Source organism: Aedes albopictus, chromosome 2 (genome assembly GCF_035046485.1).
Source record: "Aedes albopictus strain Foshan chromosome 2, AalbF5, whole genome shotgun sequence".
Taxonomy (NCBI): Eukaryota; Metazoa; Arthropoda; class Insecta; order Diptera; family Culicidae; genus Aedes; species Aedes albopictus.
The window spans coordinates 508,098,861-508,126,415 of record NC_085137.1 but is presented as its reverse complement, the minus strand read 5'-3'; the positions used below and the strand labels follow the sequence as shown (position 1 = coordinate 508,126,415).

The following is a 27,555-nucleotide window of genomic DNA, read 5'->3' as shown; positions in this document are numbered from 1 at the left end:
AGTACCCCATTTTACCGTGGCACCTCAAAATGGGAAAGTTTCAGATTGATGGCTAGCAGCACTTGCGAATCACACGCTCTAAGAATTGATGATCTCTAGGATGTCACTTAAGCCCTCTGTTTGTAAACTGTCCGTCGCTGGTAATAATGTGAAGCTGAAGGTTGCCGCTCAATGTACCTACCTGAGCCAGTTGGTGGGGGGGGACGAAACACTCCCATCATCATTACTCTTCATTCCTGGAGCAGCAGCAGCAGCAGTCCCGTTTGGGACTTGGGAAGCGGTTGGTCCGATGATGGCCATGGTGGTTCGCGCGCGTGGGATAATAATGATCATAATCCATAATAATTCTGTTCATAAATTATAATATTTTCGCTCGTTTTCGCCGCTTGGTTTACAGCTGACGACGACAAAGACGACGTAACGTTTCTTTTTCTTGGGAGATGGACCTGGAAGAGGGAGGAGGGAAACTGCTGCATCACAAAGCTTTAAAAATTACGAACCAGGATGAAACTGTAAACACGGCAAAAGGTGGAAAACGACACGGTGGACAGAAGCCCTATTGTGTCTGTTACGGTTTGCGGGTGAAGGCGAAGAGGGGCAGTTCTGCGGTGGAAGTAGGATAGAGTGGTTGGGAACCAGAAATGATCAACTACGGTCAAACTGAAACACACATAACCGTAACGTATTTTTTTTAATGGATCATATTGACTGCTAGATTGTCAAAGGGTTCCTCTGAATTATTTTGAACATAATTCGGCTAAATGGCATTCGACCAAACGACCAATTCGACCAAATACACCTCGTCCTTTTTTTACGTCCATGCTTGGCTAAGCGACAGAAAAATCTACCGCTAAGACAATGAGCAAACTCAACAGTTTTATATTTTTTTAAACATCTTCGTGATTGTGAGAAGTGTACAAAAATATAAAAAATTGTATTTTGATCATTATTTTGTCGGTAGAATTTTTTTTCGCTAAACCAATAGTGGACGTAAAATAAGGTTTGGGTGTAAAGACGTTCAACATGCTCATCTGAAAAGTAACTTGATCTTCCATGGCTTTCCCCGGCACATTTCCTTTCCCTTGAGAGCAGCGAGAAAATAAAATCTGTCTGCTCTCTGCACCTTTCCTGCACCGAATCTCAGAATCAAAAAGTGCACCGTTCCTAATTTCAATACCGAGCTCCGAAAAGGAGAAAATCCCGGAAGCGGAACCAAGAAGGTCTCTTTGCTGACATAGCGCGTGCCTCCATCCAGTTCAAGATGCTGGTTTTCCACTTTTCGGTTAATGCTAACTGAGGAAGACATGCGCTGCTCTGCACATCCAAGTACCAAGACTCAGGACTTCAGGAGGTACCTACAGCAAAGGAAGCGCTTAATTAATCTTTTTCGTGACATTGTCGCCCCAGAGCGATACCTCGCTTCCGCAGCAGTGAGTAAGGTAAGGCCGCTGGCGGCAGGGCAGTCAGTGGCAAAAGAAGCAGCAACGCCTGTCGTCGCGATATAACACGGTGTGGAAGTGGTCGGTCGGTACGCTTTCGCGCTTCGAATAATGCACAGCTAGCTGTACGTATACCTACCTAAATACTTACTACCGAGGAGGGATGGAGATGTTGTTGCACGAAATGAGCGAAGTGTCATCGTCGTTAGCGAATTTAATGGCTCGTGAAAGATTGTCTCTTGATTTTTGGATGAGATTGCACTTTTTGGAGTGCTTGGTTGTTGACAGAAAAGGGTTGAGATGCTTTTGCGGAAAATGGTTTGGTAGTGATTAAATTGAGAACATCGTGAATCATGAGAGTTTCTTTTAGCTCGATTAGTAGCCGAGGTTTGGAATGGATTCGTCCTCAAGTGGGCTGCGATGAAGTTCAATTCCGATAATTCTGTTGTTTTAAAAAGTGAGCGGGCAACTTTACTAAGGGATTTTCTAAAGCTTGAGAATTGACTATACAACTTATGAAGTAAACTATGGTAAACTAAGAACGGCTTAACACCGAAAGGCTGAAATTGTGACAAAAATAGTTTTTTTTAAATCTGGTACATACTATTCCTTGGGTGGAATTCCTAAAATAATCTTTTGAATTTGTTTTACAAGAATTCTTGGAGAAATCCTTTAAGGAATCTCTGGAGGAATATCTTGAGAAACAAATGGATAAAAATCTGTGAATATGACTTGAAAAATCTTTTAAAAATATTTAAGGAAATAAAAGAATTTCTAGGAAAAAATCAAAGGATAAATTGATAAAAGTGTCTTCGGAAATTTTTGACTTTTTGTGATAATACATGAAAGAATATCCGGACAAATTAATGAGGAAATTTCTGTATGAAATAATGCAAGAAATTCAGCTTGAACCACAGAAAAAATCATGCAAGAATCTCTGAAGGATTCATTGAAGAAGTTCTTGGAGATATTTCTTCGGGGGCATTTTCAATGGAATACAAGATGGAATACCTGGAGAAATTCCTGAAAGATTTCCCGGAAGAGTTGATTATAATATATTTGTATGAAAACCTGTAAAAATCTGTCGAATGATGACTAATGATACCGCTGAAAAAAAAAACTAAAAAACTCCTTGAAAAAGTCTGAATGAAACTCTGAAGAAATCAGTATTTTCTCAACCAATCCTAGAATATTTTCTGCGAGAATCCATTGAAGACTTTCTTAAGACTTCTTTTTTTCTTCTTTATGGCTCTACGTCCCCACTGGGACTTGGCCTGTCTCGCTTCAACTTAGTGCTCTTTGAGCACTTCCACAGTTATTTATTGAAGCGCGTTCTTTGCCTGCCATTACATAAATTTGTATATTGTGAGGCAAGTACAATGATACTTTATGCCCAGGGAGTCAAGAAAATTTTCCCGACCGGAACAAGAATCGAACTCGCCATCTGGTGATCCATAGCCTTAACCACTAGGCTTACTAGATACTTTCTCAAGTCATCCTCAGCGAAATTTGTGAAGAAGCAATCCCTCGAAATATGTCTCAAATAATGCACTGGAAAAATTGGTAATTAAAGAATCCAGAAATGCGGAAATTTCATAAGAATTTCGTGAGCAACCCATATTTTTTAAGAATCTCTGAAGAAATTTCTGGAAGATCTCGAGGAAGATTTTCTGAAAGCAATCTTTAAAGGATTTCCAAAGGAATCTATACAGCAAACTTTTCCAAAGCACTCTTGAAAAAAATGGAATGGATTCTCCAAAGTAATTTCTGAAGGAATTCATAAGAAATTTTATATGAATATCTAAAAGATTCTATAAAAGCATCCCATGAACTTTTTCACGAAGAATTTCTGGAAGAACTTCTAAAGGAAATTTTAGAGGGATTTGAAGGAATTGATGCAAGATTTAAAAAATAATCCCTTGCCAATTTAAGATTGTAGATTGTAGAACAACTTTTACTTGAAGAGCTTCTTGAAGAAATCTGATAAAATTTTTACAAGCTTTTGCAAAATAACCGGTAGAGGAATTCTGGACAGAAACTATTAGAGATTTTTAAAAAAGTCCATGGATGAATTTCTGAAGAAATTCATGGAAAGTTTCTATTGCACTCTAAAGAAATCATTCGTGAAAATTTTGAAAGAATTTGTAGAACATTTTCTCAAGTTTTTGAATAGATTCAGGAAGGAGATTTTGAAGTAATCAATGCAATTTCTGAAGCAATCTCTGAAGAAAATAAAAATCTCAGAGGAGATTTTCTAATATTTACGTGGAGAAATTTCCATTTCTTTCTTAAGCCACAGATTCTGTTCCCAAGCAGAATGCAGAAGTAAAAGTTTTTCATTTCGATATTTTGACTAACTTTTTATTATGCACGCCAGTCGGGAAAAGATGAGGATTTTCTCAAAAAAGATGTATGAGAGAGAGAGCGGGGTAAAACGTGCTGAATGCCACCATCCTTATATAAAACTATACATATTTTTGCAGTATGTGTGTCAAAAATTCATTCGATTACTTCCACCCCGTGCAGAGATATTGAATTTATTTGCGTTTTATACCTATTTTTCTCACTGTGCAATAGTTTAACAACTCATAGAGGCAGTTATATTGAGGTAGGAACAATGATTGCAAATATAATGAAGGGCGCCAAAAATTTAAAAATGTATGTTTTAAGTATATGAGAGCACTTTTCCATTTTTTGCCTGTAGAGCTGATTACTCAGTGAATTACTTGGAGTAAGAACGATTACAACACTAATTTCTTCAGGAAATCTACCAACGGTTTCTTCGGGATGAATTCATCTAAAATTCCTTCAGAAATGTTATCAAGCATTTAATAATGCTTTTTTTTTGTAATGAACCCTCCAGGTATTTTTAGATACATATTTTTTTCTTATAAATTCCATCAAGAAGTCCAGCAGAAATTTTTCTAATGATTTTTAAAGGGATTCCTCCAAAAAGCCTTAAAAAAAATAATTTGTTTTAAGAAGATCAGAAAAAAAAAATCTTCAGAAGTTTTCAAAAATGTTGATCGAGAATTTTTACAATTCCATTAATCTCCGAATTCTTTTAGGAATTTCCTCAAATATTCTTTAATTATTTTCATTCAAGAATTAGTTTTCAGAACTCCTTCTACAGTATTTCAGATTCCTGCTAGGAAATTACACTACTTCTCCAATCACCTTTTCAACCCGAAACGTCCACGAGTTTTGCTTGGGTTTCTTCTAAGGGATTTCTTCTATATTTTCTTAAATGATTTATCAAGGAATCTTTCCAAGAATTTCATTGCAAGTTGATTGAAGAGTTCCTTTAAAATTATCTGAAATAATTATGGAACTGTTTCAACTATTCCCTTGAGAATACTTCCTTGGAAGAAACTTATCTTCAAAAAGTGGTCAAGTATTTCACCAGAAATACCTTCAAAAAGTTGGACAGGTATTTCTTCGAAGTTTTCAATCGAATTGTTGTTGAAAGAATTCCTCCAAAGATTGCTTATCCGCTTTCTTCAAAAATTCTCTAAGATTGCCTTTAACATTTTTTTTAAATATTAAGCTATCGCCATGACTGCTTTGATAAATTATATCTTTCAGAGATTTTCCTACAGATTATTTAAGAAGAATCTTCAAGGACATCTTTTCCAGCAATGATTATTTGCCAAAATGTCATCATACATTTCTCTAGTGTTGAAAAATCCTTTAAAAAATTTCAGGAAGGATGTCATCAAGTATTCTCCAAAGTATTACATCACAAATTTCTTCAAGTATTTTTTCAGGAATTGCTCCAGAGATTATTTTGAAGATTTTTCTCTAGATTTGTCTAGAAGTTTCTTTGATAGTTTGTTGAGAAATCCCTCACAGCATATCATAAGATTTTTCTCGAAGAATTCCATTAGCAATTTATTCAAGAATTCCTCCAATGAATTGATAATTCGTCCAATTTCGTCCAATTTCGTCGAATTTCTTCTAGGATTTCAATGGGAATAGTTCTTGATATCTTCCAGAATTTATAAAACAAAAATATTCAAGAATAGTTGCAAGGATTTCTATAGATATTTTCCATGTACCATCAAGTTTAACAAAGTTCTTTAAAATAATTTCTTACTTTTTATCTCTTCGTTCTGTTATGTTAAGATAACTTGTTTTCTTTTGGTATTTATAAAGTTTGAGATTTGGTTTTTGTTTAAAATTAGATATGCAGATTTTCCATTTTGGCTATTCTATTCTTTCCCTGAGTCGGGCATAATCGAACACCTGACTTTAATGGAGAGGAGATCCTAGGGAAAGTCTTAGAGGAACCGCTGGAGGAATTCCTAAGAGGATCTCTGGAGGAATTGCAGGAATTTAATATAGGAATTCCCAAAGAAAACCCTGAAAAAAATCCTGGAAAAATACCTAGACGAGTTCTCCGGGGAAATCTTGGAAGAGTTAAAAAAATGAATTTACGAAAAATAAACTTTCGAGGATTTTCTTGAGGAGATCCTGGAGGAGCTTCTGGAGTAATTTCTCCAGAGATACCTTCAGGAGCTCCTCCTTTGGTTTGTGCAGGAATTTTCAAACGGAATTCCTGGATAAATTCTTGGAGAAATTCGTAAAGTAAATTCTTGAAACAATTTTTGGAGAAATTTCAGGAGAATTTTCTTGGATAGGTGCCTGAAAAAATCCCGGAGAAATTCCTGAAGGAATTCTTGGAGAAAGTCATTGTGAATCATCGAAAAATTCCTTGATGAACTCTTGAAGAGACTGACTCCTCGAGGAATTCTGGTTGAATCTCCTGAAGGGATTTGAATCCATGATCACATGAATTTGTGGATGAATTCCAGGAGGAATTCTCGGAGGAATTATTGGAAAATTTTTTGGAGGAATTTCTGGTTGAGTTCTTGGCAGATTTTTCTTGGCAGGGAGAAATCCCCAGAATTTTTTGGAGGAATGCCTTATGAAATTCTTGGAGAAATTCCTGGAGGAGTTTTTTGAGGAATACCTGAAAGAATTTCTGGTGTATAGCTTGGATAAATTCCTGGAGAAATTCCTAAATTCCAAAAAAAATCCTGCAGGAATTTTGGAGGAATTCCTTGAGGAATTTTTGGGAACTCCTGGAGGAAATCTGGAAGAATTCCAGGAAGGTTTTTACTGCCGTAATTCTGCAAGGTGACGTAAGCGACACTGGTGGTTTTGGCCCATTTTTTGGTTATTATGCATAAAACTCTTGTTCATCCTCTAAGTTTCTTTCCATCGATGATAGATTACGACTAGATCTTGCATTCTAATATAGCAGGCATACCACAGTGTTATTTTTTACACCAGATATTGTTTATAATATACCAAAAAATATCGACATTTTGAATGGCGCCTACGTCACTTTGCAGAATTACGGCAGTTTAGCAATAATCATTGGAGAGATTCCTCTAGAAATCTCTGGGGGAAGTCTCAAAGTAGTCCCTTGAGGGAATTTTGAGGGTTTTCTGTTGGAATCTTGGGAGATTTCTGGAGGAATTGTTGTAGGAATTTCTGATGGAATTGTTGAAGGAATACATAAAGAAATTCTGGAGGATTTATTGGAGAAATTTCAGGAGAAATTTCTGGACCAATTGCTATTGGAGAAGTTCCTGTGTGAATCCCTGGACTAATCCCTGAATAAACTTATGTAGGAATTTCTAATGAAACTAGCGAAGGAATCCCTTAAATCTTTCATTGCTGTCGTTGGATTTTTCTATAAGAAGTTACACAGGGTGTCCTGGAGAGATTCCCGAAGGAACTTCTGGAAGAATCTCTGAAGGAATTCGGGAGGAATCTCTGGAGAAAAATCTGCGTGAATCCCTGAAACTTCTGGAGGAATCTCTGAAGTAATTCCTGAACTGAACCATGTAGGCACTAAATGAAGAGTGTGCGGCGGTTGCGTCGTGGGTCAAGTCGGTTCAGATTTTTCGCTTCTCATGATTATTATTGCTATGTCATGATAAAACATTGCTCTGGTTTTTGTCTATTTATCTAACAAATATTGGAAAGTTCGTCATGTCATGTGTCGGCTAGTTCCCAATACACTTTTAGTTGATAATAAATATGTTCTTTATTTTTTTGCATATACTCAAAAGAGTGAAAAGTGTTAGTTCGGGCTCGCCGGTCGTGAAAAAATTCGGGCGCCGCGTTCAGTGTATTTCTGTGTGGAATAGACTAAAGGTTTCTGCAGCCTAGTAGAGTGGAGACGCGCGATAGAATTTTCTTTTTGGCTAGTTTTTGCGTCGAAAAGTGGTCGGTTGTTAACGGCGGTTTGTGTATATTGATCCATTGTCAAGTCATATCACCAACCATAGGTACTCCCGGACTGACAATGTACCTTACCTTACTAACAAAAAAATCCTTCCTGAGACAAACGTGGAGATGCAGTGATTCGTGGTTTTTATAACAACGTTTGTCTTACTAACATTCCCTCCCATCTTCGATGACCGTAAGGACGTGGCCGGCGCCGTTATTTACCTTACTAAAGTTGAGAGCTCTCGAACTGTGTACATTGAGAATAGTAAGCTAGTCCCAAGCCCTATTCATTGGTTCTTTGCGCAATTTCCATTGCTCTGGTCGATCACGGAGTAGCAACTACGAATTGTGCGGTCATCTATGCTCATGCTCATGCTCATACTCATGCTCATTTGGGACACCCTACTGTAGGCACTTAATGAAGAAATCCCCGGACGAACTCTGGGCCAATTTCCAATGGTCCTCCTGAAGAAATTCCTGAACAAACTTCTGTAGGAATTTCTGATGGATCTGCAGGAGACATCCTTGAAACATACTCGAAACACTTGTAGCTAGAACTCACGAAATGTTGCTGATTGAAAAATTGAGAGATAAAATTTGTGAAAAAAAAAATCGCGTTCGAACCCACGACTCCGTATTCGCTAAACCGGCGCTATAGCCAACTAAGCCACGGAACAGGTAAAGAGCAATGGGTTTGTGAAAAAGGAATGTTCACGGCGTGGCTTCGGAGTCAGTCTGGCGATTTTTTTCACCAATTTCATCGCTCAATTAATCAATTAGCAACATTGCGTGTCTTCTTATTACAAGTTTTTCCAGTATCTTTCAGACATGCCAACAAATCTGGTTAAATGCCAGTATACATATACCGCATTTAGTTCACTACTGGACTGCGAACTGCGACTTTATAAGTGCGAAAACGTAAATAAAAGTGCGCGATTGCATCAAATCAGGTTGATGTCTTCGGCGCACTATTTCTTCAATCTATGGAGAACAAGTGCTCTGAAGACACCGAGTTGATTTGATGCAATCGCGCACTTTTATTAGCGTTTTCGCACTCGTGAAAACTAGTGCGATAGTCCAGTGGTGAACTAAATGCGCTATACATACTAGAATGGGTCATCGTTTATATGGAAAAATGAAAAATTCAATGGTATCCCATCAGATCAAAGCTTTTTTGATCCCATTTCAGGACCCACATAGGGTACGTGTGCCATCAGTAATCTCACGCTCCCATATTTATCCTATTCGAAAACAAGCGATTTCGACACCGATTGATTCCGTTCTTTTTGTTTTCATGGGTGCTCACTTCTAACAAAAAATACAAAAATAAGAAACAAACCAAACAGCGCTTCAATCCTTTGTTTTTCGTAGGATGAAAATGGGAGCCACATGCTTAATAAGGGAACCAGTACCCTAAGTGTGCAAAATTTGGGCACGATCGGTTATGTCTACGTTTTGCGCATCGCGTTTGAAGTTTGTATGGAGTTTTACATGGGAAAACACACTTTTTTGCATTTCTCTCATAACAAGCTCGAATTTTTCTAAAACCATGTAACCGATAAAAGGAAAACATAGCCTAGGGTGCCCTGAAAAAAATTGTCGAAGACCGCGAAGTGATCTGATGCTTATGAAAAAAAGTTATAGCGTTGGCATTGCTTGCCGAAACAGCATGCTTTTGTTGCTATTGTTATTCCTTTACATGTTAAAACATAAACACATGCATGAGGTTCGTTGGTTATAACTATTTTCCCATGCATCGGATCGCTTTGTGGTCTTCGACAAAGTTTTTCAAAACATCCTAAGCTATCATTTTACAGTATCGGTTATAAAGTTTCAGACAAACTTTTTCAACTTATGACAAAAATGCAAAAAAGTATGTTTTCCCATACAAAATTCCATACAAATTTCGATTGCAATGCGCAAAGTGTAGACGCAACCGATCGTGCTCAAATTTTGCACAGATACTCAGGACCCGAAACGGAACCAAAAAAGCTTTGATCTGAGAAAACGTTTCCGATGACCCACGCTAATACATACATTTATTTGTTCAACATCACATTTAAGACAAGACATAATCAACAATAGTATGCCACAAAAGGCAATATATATGTGTCATTGTTCATTTCTGAAACCTAAAAAATCAGAAAAAAAAACTCTGAAGCAATTTAGAACTGGAAGAATACCTAAGAGAGCTCCTGCTGAGCTACTAGCTGAGAGAACTTCTCAAAGAATCCTTGATGAAACATCTGGAGGCATCCCTGAATTCTCCTGGAACTACTGAGGCGATCTCTGAAGGATTTCTGGAGCAATTCCTGAAAGAACTACTTTACTGCAGGAATCTTCATTGAAACTCCTAGAGAAATCTCTTGTAGTACGCATTGAAGAATTTTTGAAAAATCTCCTTGAGGAATTTCCGAAGGAGTTCTATCATAGAACTTCTATGGAGGATCCTTGAAGAAACTCTTGAGGAGAGAACTCTTGTAGAAATAACTGAATAAATTTCTAGAATAACCTCTGGAAGAAATTCCAGGAGGGATCGCTGAAGAAATTCCTGTAGGAACCCTTGAAGAATCTCCTGGAGTAATCCCTGACAGGAATTCTAAAGAAATTCCTGAAGAAAATCCCTGAAGAATTTTGTAAAAATCTTTGAAGGAGTTTCAAGAGAAATCTATAATGAAATCCTGTAGAAATCTCAGAAGAAACTCTGCTCCTGGAAAAAAGTATCTTCCGGTAATAATTTCTCTGACGCCGGGGCCCGTGGCGTAGTGGTTGCATGTTTACTTCATAAGTGGATGGTCATGGGTTCGATCCCAGCCCCGGCACTTGCAATTTTTCGTCAGCTGCTCTTCCCCCCGAGAGCGGCTGATACCTGACCCCCTTCTGAACATATGCTCTAACGGAACCGGAAACATGGATATCGGCTAAACGGAAACTCATAATGGACCCTCAATTGGACTGGGAAAGGAACAAGAGCCACACATATAAACATTCTCGTGCTCATCATTCTACCATGGACAGGGTAGAAAAGTGACAGCAGCGCAAAGGCAATCAGTTCGATATAGTAGAATAAGAATATAATAAATTTAGGCGCTGTACAAAGTGTAAGTGCCAATTGCAATCGCTCACGCAGTACCCTGGTGGACAAAAAGAGCTGTAACTCAGGTTAAGTGAATGAAGAATAAAAAAAATCTTTGATAGTCAATCTGACCTCGTCCTTGTATAAATCAGTCATCAGAAAGCATTTTTTTAAGAAAATTTCTAAGCATTTTATGTTCATCATTGTTGAAAAAGCTGTATCCAGCTTTTTACGCTAGCTTGCCATAAATGCCTTATGACATTTGTTGCCGACACTATAAATTTTATTATGGTTGTATCGAAGTAAGCTTTGTGTGGAGTTTGAGTGAAAATTTTTTAATGTTGACATTGTGAAGCGTCAAAAATTTTCACTTTGGTTTCGTAACTTATTATCAATTTTGAGTTATTTTATTTATTAATTTCTCACTAAACTTTGACTATTTTAGGTCCATAGAATCTATAACGATAGCGAGCGGTAAAAAATATGTGAGGATGTAATACCAGATGCCTAGAGCTATCCTAGATCGCACTATACTGTTCATGCTCAGGAGATTTAACACTAACTACCCCAAGCAGCACCCGGATTTCGGTTACGTCGTGAGTTACGTCTTTTGGTGGGCAGAAATAATCACTTATATAGTGGACCTTCCCTAGCTATTTGAATATCTGTACATCAAAGAATTGGCAACCGGGTGAGACCTGATAGAATAGGACTCCATACTGTGGTCTTTAGTTCCCGTATCAGTGTAGAGAAATCTGAAGACAAATGCATGATTTGGCCACAATCCACCCGGACGTCGACGCATGCACAACCCGGTGAAGTGTAAATACCCCTTTAAATTATAATCTACGTTTCGTTCTAGTCTCCTTTTAATGGTGAAAAAAAGTATGTTCAAAACTGTATTTCTTCCCGAATGATGGGCATAACTTTGATTTAAGCCTTTCGGATAACAAAACCCGTTGGTGACGTTAACCTTAATGAGAGCACGAGACTTTCTTGTAGTCAGTTGTGGTAAAATTTTTAAACTCAAGGGTAAAACATTATCGGAAGAATTAGCGTACTACCTACGCGTAGTGTTCATGGGTACAATTTTTGAAATCTTTGTGGACCCCGCACTGTGCACTGCCCGTTATGAATAGTCAAACCTATCTATCATTGTATAGTTTGCGCTTCCTTGAGATTGATTGATCTAATTGTACTGATTTTCTACCTCTTCTCACATCCGTTTTGCGGTTCTCAGGTGCCTAAAATCTTGAAGAATCAATTAACAATAACATAAAATAGTATGAATGTTAAAACTTTAGCTACAAAGAACTCGTTGCTTCCAAAATAATGTGGTGAAAATTTTTGACAATCAAATCAACAAACTCATATTTCTGCCTACTTGGACCAAGCTATAAAATCGGTCGGCAAGAATTGTCAAAATCGAATCACCCCCCGTAGTTTTATAGCCAGCGTAAAAAGCTGGATTTGTTTCTTAGTCTGGATTTCCAAAGCAGGATTTAAATGAATTACCCCAGTTGTTTTGCATCCAACTTCAACATGTTTTCCAAGAAACGATACTTTTCATTAATATGCTGAACTGAATGGATAACAAAATCAAACATCGCTTATTCAAACATCAAATATTTGCTTTTTCCTTTTCTCCCACGCCCAACAGGAGCTTAGCTCAACGAACGGGCTGCCGGGTGTATGGCTGCAATTCCTTCTAGGAGCACCGTCGAATGTAAAGCGACCGCGGTGTATAATTGAATGGCGGTTATCCACCCCCCCCCCCCCCCCCGCGCGCGCATACACGGTCAGTAAAACAGCATCACTGTGCGGGGTACGGAGGAGATCGGCATCGCTAGAACTGGACTGGGATTAATTTCACCTGTCGGTTCGGGTGGTACCCGGCAGGTATAGAGATCCGCAGTATCAGTGACTGATGAAGCCAACGACACCGAGCCGAGCCACGTGTCCATTGGGAAGCGTACCGTAAAACGAGGTAGCTTTGAGTGACACAATGTTCGATCTCATCTATGCTTTCCCACCAGTCAGCGTCACTCCACATTACCCCTGTATTCCCATAGGCAGGATTTTCCAAAGCGACCTACTTTCCATCTCTGATCCCGGCGCCGGAGAGAGTTTGTTGACGAGTTTTCTGGACCGCGCTTCACAGATCGAACTTCTCTGCCGCGCTCTGTCGACTGTTTTGAGGTTAAAAAATATCACGTTTCATTCCAATCAATTTATTTTTGAGCTTTGCTGGGAAAACTCATTTCAACATACATATTCGGCTTGAGTTCGGAGACAGGCTGACTGACTGAAACCGGGCACTCACTCAAGCTGCCTCCTAGAAAAAAAAAGGTTTTTTTTTTCACGACGGTAATGGAGTTTTCATGGGGAACAGAAAGGGGAGGATGTGGTTGCGCCGAAGGTTGCAGTTTACCCGGTGTAAACTTTTTTTCGACGTCGACTTTATTCGGCGCTGGCGTTGGATGCAGGGAGGCGGTTGCTCTACTTCCACCGGTAATGGTTCCTTTTCATTCGAAGGGGTAGAGGTGTGCGACTGTCGTTAGACTTCAACGAGACGTGATGCAGTGGGAAATTGGAAATGGAAAGTGCCTTTGTTGAACCGGGATATTTTATGCGATTGAGACTTACTGTCGATGTTACTACATATGTTTGTTTGTTTGTCTGAATAAGGCGGGTAACTGTTTTCGGAGATGGGAAAACTGATACGATTTCCAACGTTTATAGACATCGAGAAAGGAAAAAAGGGACCAAACTCCTAAGAAGATCAGAGTCGAGAGTCGAGTGCATTTTACAACTTTGTGCCGCACTGTTTTCGTCAGCTGAATAAGTTTGTTTGAACAGTGGAAAAGAAGTGAAAAATTAATTAAAAAATTACTTTCTATCTTTGACCGGTTTTTATCGCTTGGAAAAGTTTTCTTTTATGACTGCCATAAAATGTGTTTTGAAATTAACTCCCTCCCCCAGGGCTGGTACTACGGTGGAGAGTACTTTCTTTCAGACTTTGGAACACTGACTGTACTGAAATGAAAAATGCTTTTCTCTGGAGTGGAGAATGCCTGATTTGTTTGATGAATGAATGAACTGTTGAACTATGTATTAAGGGCGAACGGGACGGTTGGGGAAATATCCTCCATTGCTCTGTTGCTACTAAGATGGTAATCTTAGATTCTACTTCATATTTTGGAACAAAAATCTATCATTGTGTATGCTCACTTGCAGTGCATATGCTGATTGTTTTTCAGCATCTTCAGTGCGACAGAACTCGAGATTAACATCTTCAAAATCGCGAGGCAAATTGTTAGAAAGAGAGGCAAGATAGGAAAAATAACACGGCGTCCCGTTTCACCTTAATGCTTTATAGGCAATGGTGCGCACATGGCGATCAAATAGGATTCCAAATGAAAAGAAGGTCTTGAGGTCCTGGACATTATTGATTGGAAAATCAATTATTGCATATGAAAATGAAATGAATATAGACTATATTTAAGCTGGAACTCCAATTAATGATCAACCCGGCATCACGATTACTCAAAGTTGGTGTAAATTATTGCGATCCATTACTGGTGGCTCTGCCTTTAGATGCTCCTGGCATCTGAGTTTGATTCGAAAGCAGATCGTACAGTTATGCAGGACGTTTCACACGTGGCTCCGACTGTTTGAGATCCAGAACATTTTTCTGGACTTCGGAATGAAGCATCTTCACATGATCCTGTAGATGCTATCGACTGGGTTTTTTTTTCGGTCTTGCAGTCTTCGGTGAGAAATCAAAACGACATTTTGCTCTCTATGTTCGACGTTACAATGGTCTCAAAGGTTCTATTTAAAATCGAACGTTGTGCATGTTAAAATTAAACAGAGAAAACTAAAAAGGTGAACATGAAACTTGCAGAAAAATCGTTCTTCGTCTGGGAGTATGGAATGCACAGATGGTCGGCGTTCAGTCAGAGTGGACTACACGATTTTTCGGGTGGGTAAAGATAAGCTGAGGGATTCGTTAAACCTGAACTTTTCGACGGTATTTCGATACCGATGTGTCATTACATAAAAGAATAATAGTATTTCTGAAAATAATGCCAGAGATTTGAAATTTCAAGTGCTTGCAGGACATTTTCTCGAAATCATTGAAAAACAGATGGTCCGGTCTACCAGATAATGTTATTAAACTATGGATATACTTTATCAATATCTCACAACTTTACAAACAATGATCACAACTAGTAATTTTGCATAACATATAGGACACTACTAATCATTTTTTAGCAGGAAAAACTAGAAAGTTTTGTATGGTGGGTCACTACTCTTTTTGTCAATACGTCATTCTAATTTTAGACCGTCAATTTAATTTTTGTCAGAAATCTGTTAAAAACGGAAACAGGAAATTTCAACCCACAGAGCTCGCATAAAACTTTCTTTCAGATTTTCACAGGACATCACAGGAGTGTTTCAAGGGGATCCTAGGGGGTTTCAAGGGGTACCAGGTCTTATTTTAATAGGGTTCCTGAGTGCTCTCAGGAGGCCTCAGGGGCGCTACAAGGAGTCTCAAGCGGTTCCAAGAGAATTCCAGTGGGTCTCAGGGGCGTTTAAGGGAGTTTCAGAGACATCTCATGTGGTACCAGAGGCGTTTGAGGAGGCCTTAATGGTGTCTCAGGGGGCGTCAAGAGAATCATGGGGGTTCAAGGAGGTCTCAGATGCGTTAAGGGGTTCCAAAGGGATTTGAGAGGATACCTGTAGATTTTAGTGGCGGTTCCGGGAGCTCTAGTCTTGAAAATGTTATTTGCCTTGAATACAGCATAGGGGCTGTTCGTAAACCACGTAGACCAAATTTTGGCCATCGTAGCCCCCCCCCCCTCGTAGACTTTTGTCCATACAAAAATTTTGAAATTTGTATGGAGCGTAAACTTTGGCCAGAACCCTCCCCCCTTCCCCCCAAAAAGTCTACGTGGTTTAGGAACGGCCCCATATTGCACCAGGATTGTAACACAAATGAAGATGATGGCCGGGAGTATGAAATGACAGTTTCGCATTGTAGGCCTGGAGCTCCAGTGGTACAGAAAACTATGACATGTGGGTAACACGATAACCGCTGGTGTAACAGGTTTCAGGAGCGTTTTCGAACTGAGGGGATCTTTGAATGCATTGCAGAGTTTCAGAGGGTTTTTGACAGGTTTTAGAGGCGTTACAGGTTCATTTTGGTGGTTTCCTCAGGTGCATTATAAGGAGTTCGTGAGAGTTTTAGGGGTATTCCAGAGACAATCCAGATAGTTTCAGATTTTCAGTGGGTTTCACAGGTGTCAAGGAGGCATTTTCGGAGGTTTCAGCTGCGCTACATGGATTCGGGGGAGGGGGGGGGGGAGTCCTGTGGTATATGAGAATTTCGGAGCGATTTCCAGGAGTTTCGGAGAATTTTCAGAGACCCCTGAACTTGAATCCTTTAAACCCCTTGAAACGTCCCTGCAATGCCTTGAAACGCCCATTTTTTTGTTCCTTGTTGGGTATATAAATCACTGCGACCAGTTTTAGATCTATTGTGACAAATGCTCCACTTTATTTAGCTATGTCTGACGTAACACGATTGAAGTCAGCAATAGTCAAACCTTGATTGTAAGCATGATCCCAACACGGTGCTACCATTCTGATGAACTGTACTACCGTATTGGCGTTTGTTCTCCAAACATCAAAGGGTTCTATCAGCCCAGCCCCTTAATTGTCGAAGAACCTAATTCTTTTAGCTGCCATCGTCGGACAACGGCACAACAATTGGGTTTTTAAATTAAGAAAAATGTAGTGATTTATTGATTTTATACAAAAGAGCACCTTTTTCTGAACCACCATGATTTTTTTCAGATTTTTATAACTTCATTTTGGTACCTAAAATCGCGTTCGAAGAGATTTTTCGAAATCACCTTTTGACAGCTGGCCAACTGCTTGACAGCTCCGCCCAGTACAAAATGCGACGAGGGGTGATTCGATAAATTGCTCCCATACAAACTTCAAAGTGATTTTTAAATAGGTTCCCGGGCACCAAAATTCATGAAAATTTGGATTTCGGCTCAGTTTTGCATGGAGATTCTGAATATGGAATTATCTCAACACCGCTAAAGGAGCCAATTGCTCTGAATCTTGTGTATCTATGCCGCAAAAGCGGAGCGGCATACATCATCTTGAAGTTTTCCAATTAGCTTCAGATGATACCGGCTCGGACAATGACCTTTTAGAAGGCCCGTAAAAGAACTGTGATCTTTTTTTAGAAAGTTCTAGAATTTTGCGAGTGTTTGAAATGTTCGACTGTCTCGCAAAAGTGGTGTTTTCTCAGTTGGATCTTATTCTCTCATGTTCCCATGTTTTAAACTCCATTCTGAGAGAACAACCAGACACACCACAAAATGGTTCTGGCATTATGAATTGATGAGACGATCCAAGTCTTGCTAACATATCGGCTTGTTCGTTTCCTTCATTTCCGCAGTGCCCTTGAAACCCAAAATAGCTTCACCTGATTTCGGCAAGCTAATTGATGAAGTGACTGAATACACTCCCAAACATGTTTAGAAGTGCATGTTGCTGATTTCAAAACATTCACAGCTGCTTGGCTATCAGACATCATTCAAATTGTTGAATGTCTGTAGTTTCTGCATAAGCAAATATTACTGCATTCTTAAATCGCCTGGATTTCAGCTTGGAAAACTGTTGGCCATTTGCCCATAGGAATTGATATTTTGATACCGGAGCCAGTAGCTCCTGCACCTACTTGACCGTTCAATTTTGAACCATCAGTGTAAAATACAATTGATCCTGGGTGTAGCTCTGGGCCACCATCTGTCCACAGATTGTATATTTTGCTCATCTAATCTCTGTTATTTGCGATTAGTGAGCCGATACTAATTGTTTTCAAAATACTGAGATGCCCTCTCAGGTCACCCTCAAAGGGTTGTGTAGTTTTTTTGAGCTTCAATACACTCTTTGCAGCTTCTAGTTGAACAAATTGATGCAGTGGAAGTTGGTGGAGTAAAGTGTCAAGCGCTTTAGACGGTGTACTTCGCATTGCACCAGTAACTGAAAGAGAAGCTAATCTTTGAAGTTTCTCCAGCTTTTTTGTGGTAATCTTTCATTTTTTTAGGCCACCAGACTAGTGACGCATTGGTAACTCTGGGTCTCACAATTGCCGAGTAAATCCAGTGGATCATTTTTGGTTTCAATCCCTATTTTTACCAGAAGTTTTCTTACTTATCCATATAGCACTTGTAACGTGTCGTGTGATCGTGGATTTAGAAGGATTTATGTTCAATCCTTCCTTATCACACCACGAGCGATAACGTTGTCGTATTTACCACGAACTAGTATGACTATGTCATCGGCGAAGCCAATTACTTCAAAGCCCTGTGTTTCCAATTTTTTGAAGAGATCATCAGCTATCAAAGACCACAATAGAGGTGATAGCACGCCTCCTTGTGGGCATCCTTGTGGGCACCCTTTAACTGCTCTAACGGTAATAAATGAGCTGCCAAAGTTAGATGCTATCTCTCTTTTTGATAACATTTCTCCAATCCAATCAACAATGCATCTGTCAAAACCATGTCTTGGCATAGCATTCCTTATTGAATCGTAAGATGTATTAACGAACGCTCCATTATTATATTATTATAATATAATATTATTGAAACGCCCTTAAAACCTATATAATCCCATAGAATTGCCTTTGAAATCTGGTAACCCGTAATCCATTTGAAATGCCCCTGAAAACCCTCGGATGTAAGAGTGTTCCTCAACCACCCCGATACGACCCTGACCAAATATACTTCGAAACTCCCCTGAAACCTTCGTGAATCCATTGAAACAACCTTGAATTCTTCATATTCAATTTGAAATGCTCCTGAAACCCCATGGAACCAATTCAAAAAGTTCCAGAAATACCCTCAAACGCACCAGAAGCCCCCTTGAAATTCCCCTGAAATGCTGCCACCAAATGCCCCCAAAACCTCACGTATTGCCCTTTAAAAAGTACGGACCCGGTTAGGTTGGTGCTTCGAAGCCAATTTAACTTTCTATTTTACATAATCGTTACTTGTTTTGAGGCTTAGTTGGTGAAAACGCCAGACAGGCGATACGGAGTCGTGGGTTTGAATTCCACCAAATAAAGCGGTAGTTTTTTCGCAAATGTATCTTTCAATTTGCCAAATAAACGAATAATTCAATGGCAACTTGTTCAACTTTATCAGAACCTCACGCTGCATCAAAATAACTAATAGTGAGTCTGCAAAAAAAAAATTGTCTGGGTTCATCCGTAGTTAAACGATCGACTTTTACTGGAACCAGCTTGGTAAACATCTCTTGACTCCGAATTTAAAGGGTTATACTTATGTAATTGTCACACTGAAGTATGTGTCCTTTCTTGTAGATTGGGCGACCAGATTGTCGACTCATCAATTTGCAACCTCTTCCCAGTCAGCACAAGAAAACAAATCGCGGTGAAGTTGGGATTGAGTTCACTGCTCCAGAATGTTCAATTGAATGTTTCACAAACCTTTGCAACCAAACCACACCTTCCGTTGTTATTGTCTACTCAAAATGAGCATTTAATGATCTCCAATATTCCGCCTATCCCTTTAACAAGCAAAACAACAACTGTTAAACAAATGTCGCATTTTACGATTGTCTCTCAACAACAGTGCCATTATTTTTTGGCAACGTGCCGTGCCGTCGGTGGTTCTGCACACAAAACGAAATCTCTGTTCCCATGTTGGGGCTTCATGAGCCACCAGACCAGAAATCACCTTGTAGCAAAAGTGCCTACTCATTGCGCTGCTGGAAAGTTGCTGCTGTTTTCCACCAAATGCAGATCTTTAAGAGCGGCCATAGTATACGCAGAATGTATGGAATTGAAAATTGCTACACGTTGTATCACCTTAATGAAAAAATTAAATCCTGCAATCATGATACATACAATACAAAAGTTCAATTGGTTATTAGTAATTTCATTCACACTAAGTCTTTGTGGCTTCGTGGATGTGCGGTTAGTGTCACCAAGCATTTAGTCGCATCGTGCTGAGGAGCGCAAGTTCGGTTCCCGCCACAACTGTCAGAAGTTTTCGGCTGTGCCACTGGGCGTTTCATGCTAGTCTGTTGTCTAGTGTCGTGCTTCCTTCAAAGAGCGAATAGTGAAAATCTCTGTATCTCCACGATTGTCTTGGGAAAGATTTTTAAATTGTTGGGTAGGGTATGTTGTCTCCTTTAGTTGTTGTTCTGATCTAACAACGGGTCAATAAATTTTAGTTCTCTTTCTAGTAAACTGAAGCTTTTTACGAATGTTTTAACTACGATTTTTTTTAAATTTGAATTTCGAAAACACAGATATTATTCCTCCCTTTTATGCAGTATTGTTTCTATGATCTTTCACCCGTCACAACCACCATATGCTCAACTTGGCAAAGAAGGCGACACCACACCGCGACGGCAACGAGGACAGCCAGCGCGCAGTCTATTCTTTTATTTTGGGCGGAAGACGTTGCGCGTTTCTTGGCGAATATTTTACGACCTCACGTTGTTCGCCACATCCGCCGACGCGACGCCACCACCCAACCCAGTAGGAGCCAAAATGCACTTTTCTTTGCGCGCGCGATGCGCCATCCACCAGAAGCCAACAAAATGATAATTAGAACCACGAGCCTGGAACGGAATTTACGACGTCGTATAAATGATAATGCGATTCTCAAAGTGATGGCACACGTTGTCGGTCGGTCGCTCGGTCGGTGAAGCGAAATAGAACAGGCGAATTTATTGCTTTGCAAACCTTATTGAGGCATTGAGCAGGATTTCTCGTTTGACGACGACGACGATGTGGGCAAATCACCACCACTGCTGGTGGAGGCGTTGTTGGAGTTTTGTCGCGCGAGGTGGAATTTCTTGTTCCTCCGCAGGATACTTTGAATCCGTTTTTCGTGACTAGGCTTCAGGTCGCAAAATTTACAGTTCACCTCCTCGACGAGCCAGTTTTCTTTGAGGACTTCAATCAGCTTTTTGCCACCAGCTCGACCTAGTGGAGTGCAATTCATGTGCAGGATTCTCAGTGGGTGATGGAATCCTAGTAGTTGGACGACCTGTGAATGGAGAAGTACAACAATTTATGAATGGTAACATATTTCGCACTTTGTTGAATTTGTAAGGTTTTGATTTAGAGCTGAATTTGTTCAACACTAAATTAGTTGGTACGTGAGTATCCGAAGCAATAAGGAATTTTTGTGCAGAAGTTATATTATGAATTCTTTGGACATCAACAGAATTTTTAATCTATGTTAGATTGATTTTTTTTTTCAAAAGTAAAATCCAAACAAACATCTCACAGTGACGACGGAAAGGAGTTTGGGACTATTAAAAAATGACGTAACATTTAAAGGGGAGAGGGTGTCCCTGAAATCGCTACAACCCATGTATGAGAACATATTTAGCTAGGCTACATACAAGGGAGTGCTGTTAATTGGCCAAAATCACAAAAATGCTACGTCTTTTTAAGGCGCATCCTGCATCACTAGACACGATGTTTGGATATCGGCACCTCGAAAAAAATATGTTTGCATTTAGACTAGCAGTCCTAAAAATATCAAATTGTAGTATTGACGATCGTCACACCAGGGATGCCAGATGATTTTTCGAAAAATCTGTATCGCACTTTTCAAAAATCTGTATCCCATACAAAATTTGGGAGAAAAATCTGTATCCCATACAAAAATAAAATAGCCCCTCTTGGTCAAAAATCTGTATTTCATATAAAAGGAAATCTGTACGGATGCTCAAAAATCTGTATAATACAGATAAATCTGTATATATGGCATCCCTGCGTCACACTGACTTTACCTCACTCTTCCTCATCGCTAAAATTCTGACCTGTTTTTTAGATGTTCCCATATTGGATTTTAACTCCTAAAACTCAATTTTCTGAAAACGATGGTTTTTAAGGATATATTTATCCTCGGAATGCAATATTTTTCGAGTGTACGAGTGTTCCCAGATGACCTATTTCGTGAAATGTTATTTCCAAAAAAATTTGGGGTAGTGGAATGGTGGTTGGAAAATGGCTTGGTAGATCGGCTTGTCGGAATGCGATCTACGCGTCTCGCTGGCGTCTCTCATCTTTAACGGACATCGACAGAACCCAGGACAAGGCCGGAGAGACTCCGCCGAGAGGGGTCCTCCATAACGGTTAGAGCACCTTAGGGCCCGAGGAACCGCTCTATTGCGGATATGTGGCTCGAAAGACCAGAGCTCAGAAGATTCCTTTACGTATTAGGCGTAGTGACCAACAAGGGACCACTAAGCCGAGTCGTGCCAACTAAAGTTGGCGTTCAAAATGGCGGTAGTGTACCGTACGGTAATACAAAAGGTCCTGTGAGGGCAATGGGGAGGATTTTTTACAAACCGTACTAAACAATCTAGTCACTAGCTTCAACGTAGGTTAAAGTTAGTTTTATGACCACTACATTAATAGAAGCATACCTGAATGAACTTCGTATCTTCTACCAAATCGTTCAAGCCACTCACTTATATTGCAGCTAGATCACTTTATAACAATTTCTTATCGATCCGATGCACAAAAACGCCAGATATTTAATGAGGGATGGCGGTTTTTTTACGCCTTAATCCTTACAATACAATCAAATGCCAAATATCAAGAAGGGGTAATGGCCGTAATAGCCCGTGCGGACCACATGAACACCATCGGAAGGGTAATGGGTATAGGTCGGGGAGAGGAATTGGATTAGACTTCAGAAACAATAAGGCGCTGTCCATAAACTACGAAGACTCATTTTTGGCCACCTCAGAAACCTCCCCCCCTCCCTCTTGTAGACTTTTTTCCACACAAAATTTTCGAAAATTGTATAGAGCGTAGGCTTTGACCAGACCCCCCCGTCCCCCCGTCCACCTAAGAGTCTAGGTAATTTATGGACAGGCCCTAATGCAAATTATACCGCGAAATTCAATGAAACATTGGTTTAACGATTTAATTCATTATCATTTAATCTCTTCTTCTTCTTGGCGTAACGTCCTCACTGGGACAAAGCCTGCTTCTCAGCTTAGTGTTCTATGAGCACTTCCACAGTTTTTAACTGAGAGCTTCCTCTGCCAATGACCATTTTGCATGTGTATATCGTGTGGCAGGCACGAAGATACTCTATGCCCAAGGAAGTCAAGGAAATTTCCTTTACGAAAAGATCCTGGACCGACCGGGAATCGAACCCGTCACCCTCAGCATGGTCATGCTGAATACCCGTGCGTTTACCGCCTCGGCTATATGGGCCCTGCAAACATTAAATACTTGTAAAAGATATAATATGCAAATACTAGTATTGATTTGAAATGTACTTATGCCACAAATTATTTAAATAAAAGTCGAAAACGAAAATTCGTGTAAAAGATCCAAGATAAGTTATAAGATTATGTAAGGTAATGTAATTGAATATGCTGTAACCATGTCGTTATGGAAAAGAGATATCTATCTAAATTCCTGCTTTCTATTCTGTCGTGTGTCAATACTGACTAGATACATATCAACACAAATGTGTATGGTCGGTCAGATGAGTATTGTGTTGAAAATTAAATAAGGTAAGTTCTGTTTTATTGCAATCTATTATGTTGAGTATTTGTGCAGAAGCCCCTATCCCGAGTACCCCCACCACAACGTTGTCACCTCTTCATCAATTGACAAAAAGAAAATCAACCAGTGACAAATCGACAGCCGTAGTGGAAAGCGCCCAAAATAGGTCTACTCTCCAAGTATTTTAAGTAATTTTCTAATAAAGCTAGTATATGTAACACTACATGTGGTTTCAAAAAGCGGTAGGAAGTATGACATACATCCTACAGGAAAAGGGTACGCTCTCAAAATAATGCAGTTTTTGAAATGCATACTCTACACTTCAAGTATTTTGAGTGATTTTCTAAGAAAGCTCATTACATACTAGCGTGGTTCAAAAAATCGTTTTTGCTCCACACCGCTCATTCGATTCCTAACCAGATTATATGCCTTCTCACAAAATTTGAGCTCATTTGGTTGAAAATTGAGACTGCACAAGCCCGTCAAAGTTTGTATGGGAATTACTATGGGAAAACGATGTTTTTCATTCAATCAACCGTACAATTTCCCCAAGTGCCCTAGTGGGTTAGTCGACTCTTGGTAATCCTAGGCTACTCTATCAGCTACAACTTTGCCGAAGACCGCATTTAAATCGGACGCCTTATTAATTAGTTACCGATTTTTATCCAGAATCGAAATCTTTACTCATGATGGTTAAACTAATCGTCGGGCATCACTGCATTCTGCAGTGGAACAAAGTAGCCATGATTTCAGGGTGCTATCTTTGGCGCCATATGCAGCAATGTTGCCTGCTGGGAAGCTGGAGGATCATAGCTAAAGTTTACCCAGTTGGATACAAATCGATAACTAATTAATGAGGCGTCCGATTTGAATGCGGTCTTCGGCAAAGTTGTAGCTGATAGAGTGGCCTAGTGTTACCAAGGGTCGACTAACCCAATAGGGCACTTGTGGAAATGCTACGGTCGATTGAATGAAAAACATCGTTTTCCCATAGTAATTCTCATACAAACTTTGACGGGCTTGTGCAGTCTCAATTTTCAACCAAATGAGCTCGAATTTTGTGAGAAGGCATATAATCTGGTTAGGAATCGAATAAGCGGTGTGGAGCAAAAACGATTTTTTGAACCACGTTATTACATACACTACATGTGGTTTCAAAAAGCGGTTATGCCCTTTTGAAATGTGCCGATGCACAGTGAGAAAAAATAGGTATGAAACGCGAATAAATTCAATATCTCTGCTCGGAGTGGATGGATTCGAATGAATTTTTGACACAAGCAGCAAAAAACTCTATAGTTTCAGAAAAGGAGGGTGTCATTCGCCGCACGATGCTGGAAATCAGTGTTTTGAGCTCGTTTTACCCCACGCTCTCTTTTTCACACCTTTTTGAGAAAATCCTCATCTATTCCCGACTGGCGTGCAAAATAAGTGACTTATTTAACTCGTATTTGTGTAGGAACTTCCATAGTATCGGAAATTTGACATAAGATTGCTCCTTCTCTTGTCGATTACATTCCACTCCGGGTGGAGATGCATGTGAAATTTTAAAGAAATAGGGGATATCGGGGTTATTTAAAAATATTTCAATTTTTAAGGCCGTGCGGTGAGCCAAACCAGCTCCATTCGATACTACAGAAGTTTTAACACAAACACGAATCAAATAAATCATTTATTTTGCACTCCAGGATTTTCCCAAAAAGGTGAAAAAGAGAGAGAGTGGGGTAAAACGGGTCCGATACACTGATTTCCAGCATCGTGCGGCGAATGACCCCCTCCTTATCTGAAACTGTAGAGTTTTTTGCAGTTTGTGTCAAAATTTCAATCAAATCCATCCACTCCGAGCAGAGATATTGAATTTATTCGCGTTTTATACCTATTTTTTCCCATTGTGCGATGTATGAAAGTGTGACATACATCCTACACACTTAGAAAAAATGACGGATTACGGTAAAATTTTACCGTAATCTCAACAGCTGAACGTACGGTAAAAAGTTCGGTGATTTTTCAAACCACCGAACGTACTGCGAATCTCAGGAAAATGCATCTGTCAAAATTACCGGAACGTTCGGTACTTTTTACAAATTTACTGTAAAAATCGCAGAACGTTCGGTATGTTTGTTTACAAATGAATTCTCAATATCACTGAACGTACGGTAAATTTTACAAATTTACGGCGATTTTATGCGAGTACAAAAAAAAACAATATTTTCATTAAAAACGTCGATGATGGGATTGAATACATGACCTTCTGATCAGGAACCACACTTGCTGCCGCTGTACAAGAGAGTCTTGCTTGGAGATGATGTGCAAATTCTAATAGAACTGATGCTCGAAGCTGCTGGCGTGGCTGTCAAACGCATTTTACAGTAGTACGGTAAAATATTCACAGGTCTCCTGTAAATTTGTCTGATTTCACCGGTTCTTCGGCGATTTCTTAGATTTCACCGATTTTCTCCTGCAATTTCATCGATTTCGCCGTAATACTGTAGTTTGCTTGTTTACAGACCAGTTTCGGTGATTTTTTTCACCGAATACTGTAATTTATTCTAAGTGTGTACAGAAGAAGGATAAAGCGGTTTTCTCACTTTACCGGGCCGGGACCGTGCCGGGCCCCGGCCGTGCCCCGGTCACCAATTTCTTGGCGTGCTTCTCACTAGCCCGGCCGGGGCCCGACCGTGCACGGTGTGATGTGAAACACGCCATGTAAGAAATCGATGACCGCGGCCTGGCTCGGCCCCGGCCCGATGTAATGGGAATAGCCCTTAAAACTTTGTTTTTATCTGAAGAGCTTGTCACTCAGTGAGAACCTTGGAGTAACCTCGATGGCATCACTTACTCACCCTGAAAGCACCCTGCTCTCCAATTTCACAGCCGGTAACATTCAGCTCCCTGATTTGTTGCATGTTCTTGATAGCCCCTCCCAAAGTGAGCACCCCTGCTTCTCCGATGGGATTGTGGGACAAATCCAACTTCTCCAACATGCCTTGATACACGTTAATACCGTAACCAAAGTTCTCAATCTGTTGACCGTCCAGAAAATTTCCAGAAAGGTTCAAGTTCTTTAGCATTTCAGAACATTTGCTGATGTACTTTGCCAGAAGCATTCCCGTGTCTGTTCCTAGATAGCAGTATGGAAACTCCAAAGTTTCAATGTTCATTGTCGACAATTGATCGAGAAGTGTTTTCAGTTTATCCGGTTCCATGCGACTGCGGGATAGTTTGAAATGACGTAAATGCTGAAAATGGACCATTGCCTTCACTAGGTTCTTCACGTCCTCCAGCGAAAATATAAAGAACCTTCGTTCGTAACCTTTGGTGGCATCTCCCAATCCGAACGCCAAGCTGATCGAAGTGAGGTTAACAAGGTGTTTAAGAACTACAAGAGATCCGTGACTACACAAATCCGGAGTCGGGTTATAGATTTTGTATTCTTCGTAATTTTCCTCGGGCTCTATTTGATTGAATGGCTGTAGTTGTGAAATTGCCAATTTTTCGACAAATGGCTGGGACTTCTCAAGAATATCCTCTAGGTCACCTTCAAACCAGTACTCAGGTGTTTCATGCTCGATTGTTTCGGCTACTTTAAGTGCCACACCCAAGTTCTTCCAGTGTGTAGAATTATCTCGGTCGAACTTGAGGAATTCTACTAGTGTTTTGGTTTTTGTTTTCGTCACGCGTCTCCAGAAAGTTGTGTTCTGAAAAAGCACCATTTTAAAGATTGTTGTAAACTAAAAGATTAATGTAAATTCATTAAACTCACATCGACATCTAGCAATTTCAGGATAGGCAGCTCCACATCCAGAAGTGCTCCGAAGTCTCGCTGTTGTTCACATGTCAGCCCTTCTGGAATCGGTCCACCATCAAACGAAGTGGCCAAATGTTCAACAACCAACTCTGCAAGGCTTTTCGGGAAAAATGACTTTGGTTCATCGTTCGGCTCGAATACTATGGCTTCTGCGTAGATTTCTCTCCCCGATTCGCTTTGAAGTTGTCTGGTGATATCCGAAACTCGATAGGTGCGCCACGCATTCAGAAGGTCTCGTTCTATCGCATCGGGGCAGGCAAATTTCAGGTGGTGTATTTCCTGCAGCAGGTCAACGGTAGACATTTTCCGGAAATACACAACGAGGTGATCCAATGACAGCAGTCAAGTTTTAAGCATGGGTCGCAGCTTGCCTAGATCTTAGGATACACCT

At 39.9% G+C, this 27,555-nt stretch overlaps 1 protein-coding gene across 2 annotated transcripts; it reads right to left on the bottom strand.

Annotated features, from left to right (window-relative positions):
- Positions 1-27,555, bottom strand: LOC109621699 (uncharacterized). Of its 2 annotated transcripts, XM_062849420.1 has the most exons (4): positions 27,120-27,555; positions 26,200-27,054; positions 20,561-20,867; positions 1-446 (listed from the first exon to the last, which is right to left on the bottom strand). In XM_062849420.1, exons 1-3 carry the CDS (start codon positions 27,465-27,467, stop codon positions 20,562-20,564), a joined length of 1,509 nt encoding a protein of 502 aa, XP_062705404.1. In that variant the 5' UTR covers positions 27,468-27,555; the 3' UTR covers positions 1-446; position 20,561. The 2 variants fall into 2 exon arrangements, with proteins under 2 accessions (XP_062705404.1, XP_029725277.1); XM_029869417.2 differs by lacking the exon at positions 1-446 and having other exon boundaries at positions 20,135-20,867.

Coding starts and splice junctions, on each gene's coding strand:
- LOC109621699 (XM_062849420.1), bottom strand. CDS start 27,467: ATGTCTACCGTTGACCTGCTGCAGGAAATACACCACCTGAAATTTGCC. Junction 27,055..27,119: donor TGAAATTGCTAGATGTCGAT/GTGAGTTTAATG, acceptor GTGCTTTTTCAG/AACACAACTTTCTGGAGACG. Junction 20,868..26,199: donor GAGAGCAGGGTGCTTTCAGG/GTGAGTAAGTGA, acceptor CTCCATTCACAG/GTCGTCCAACTACTAGGATT.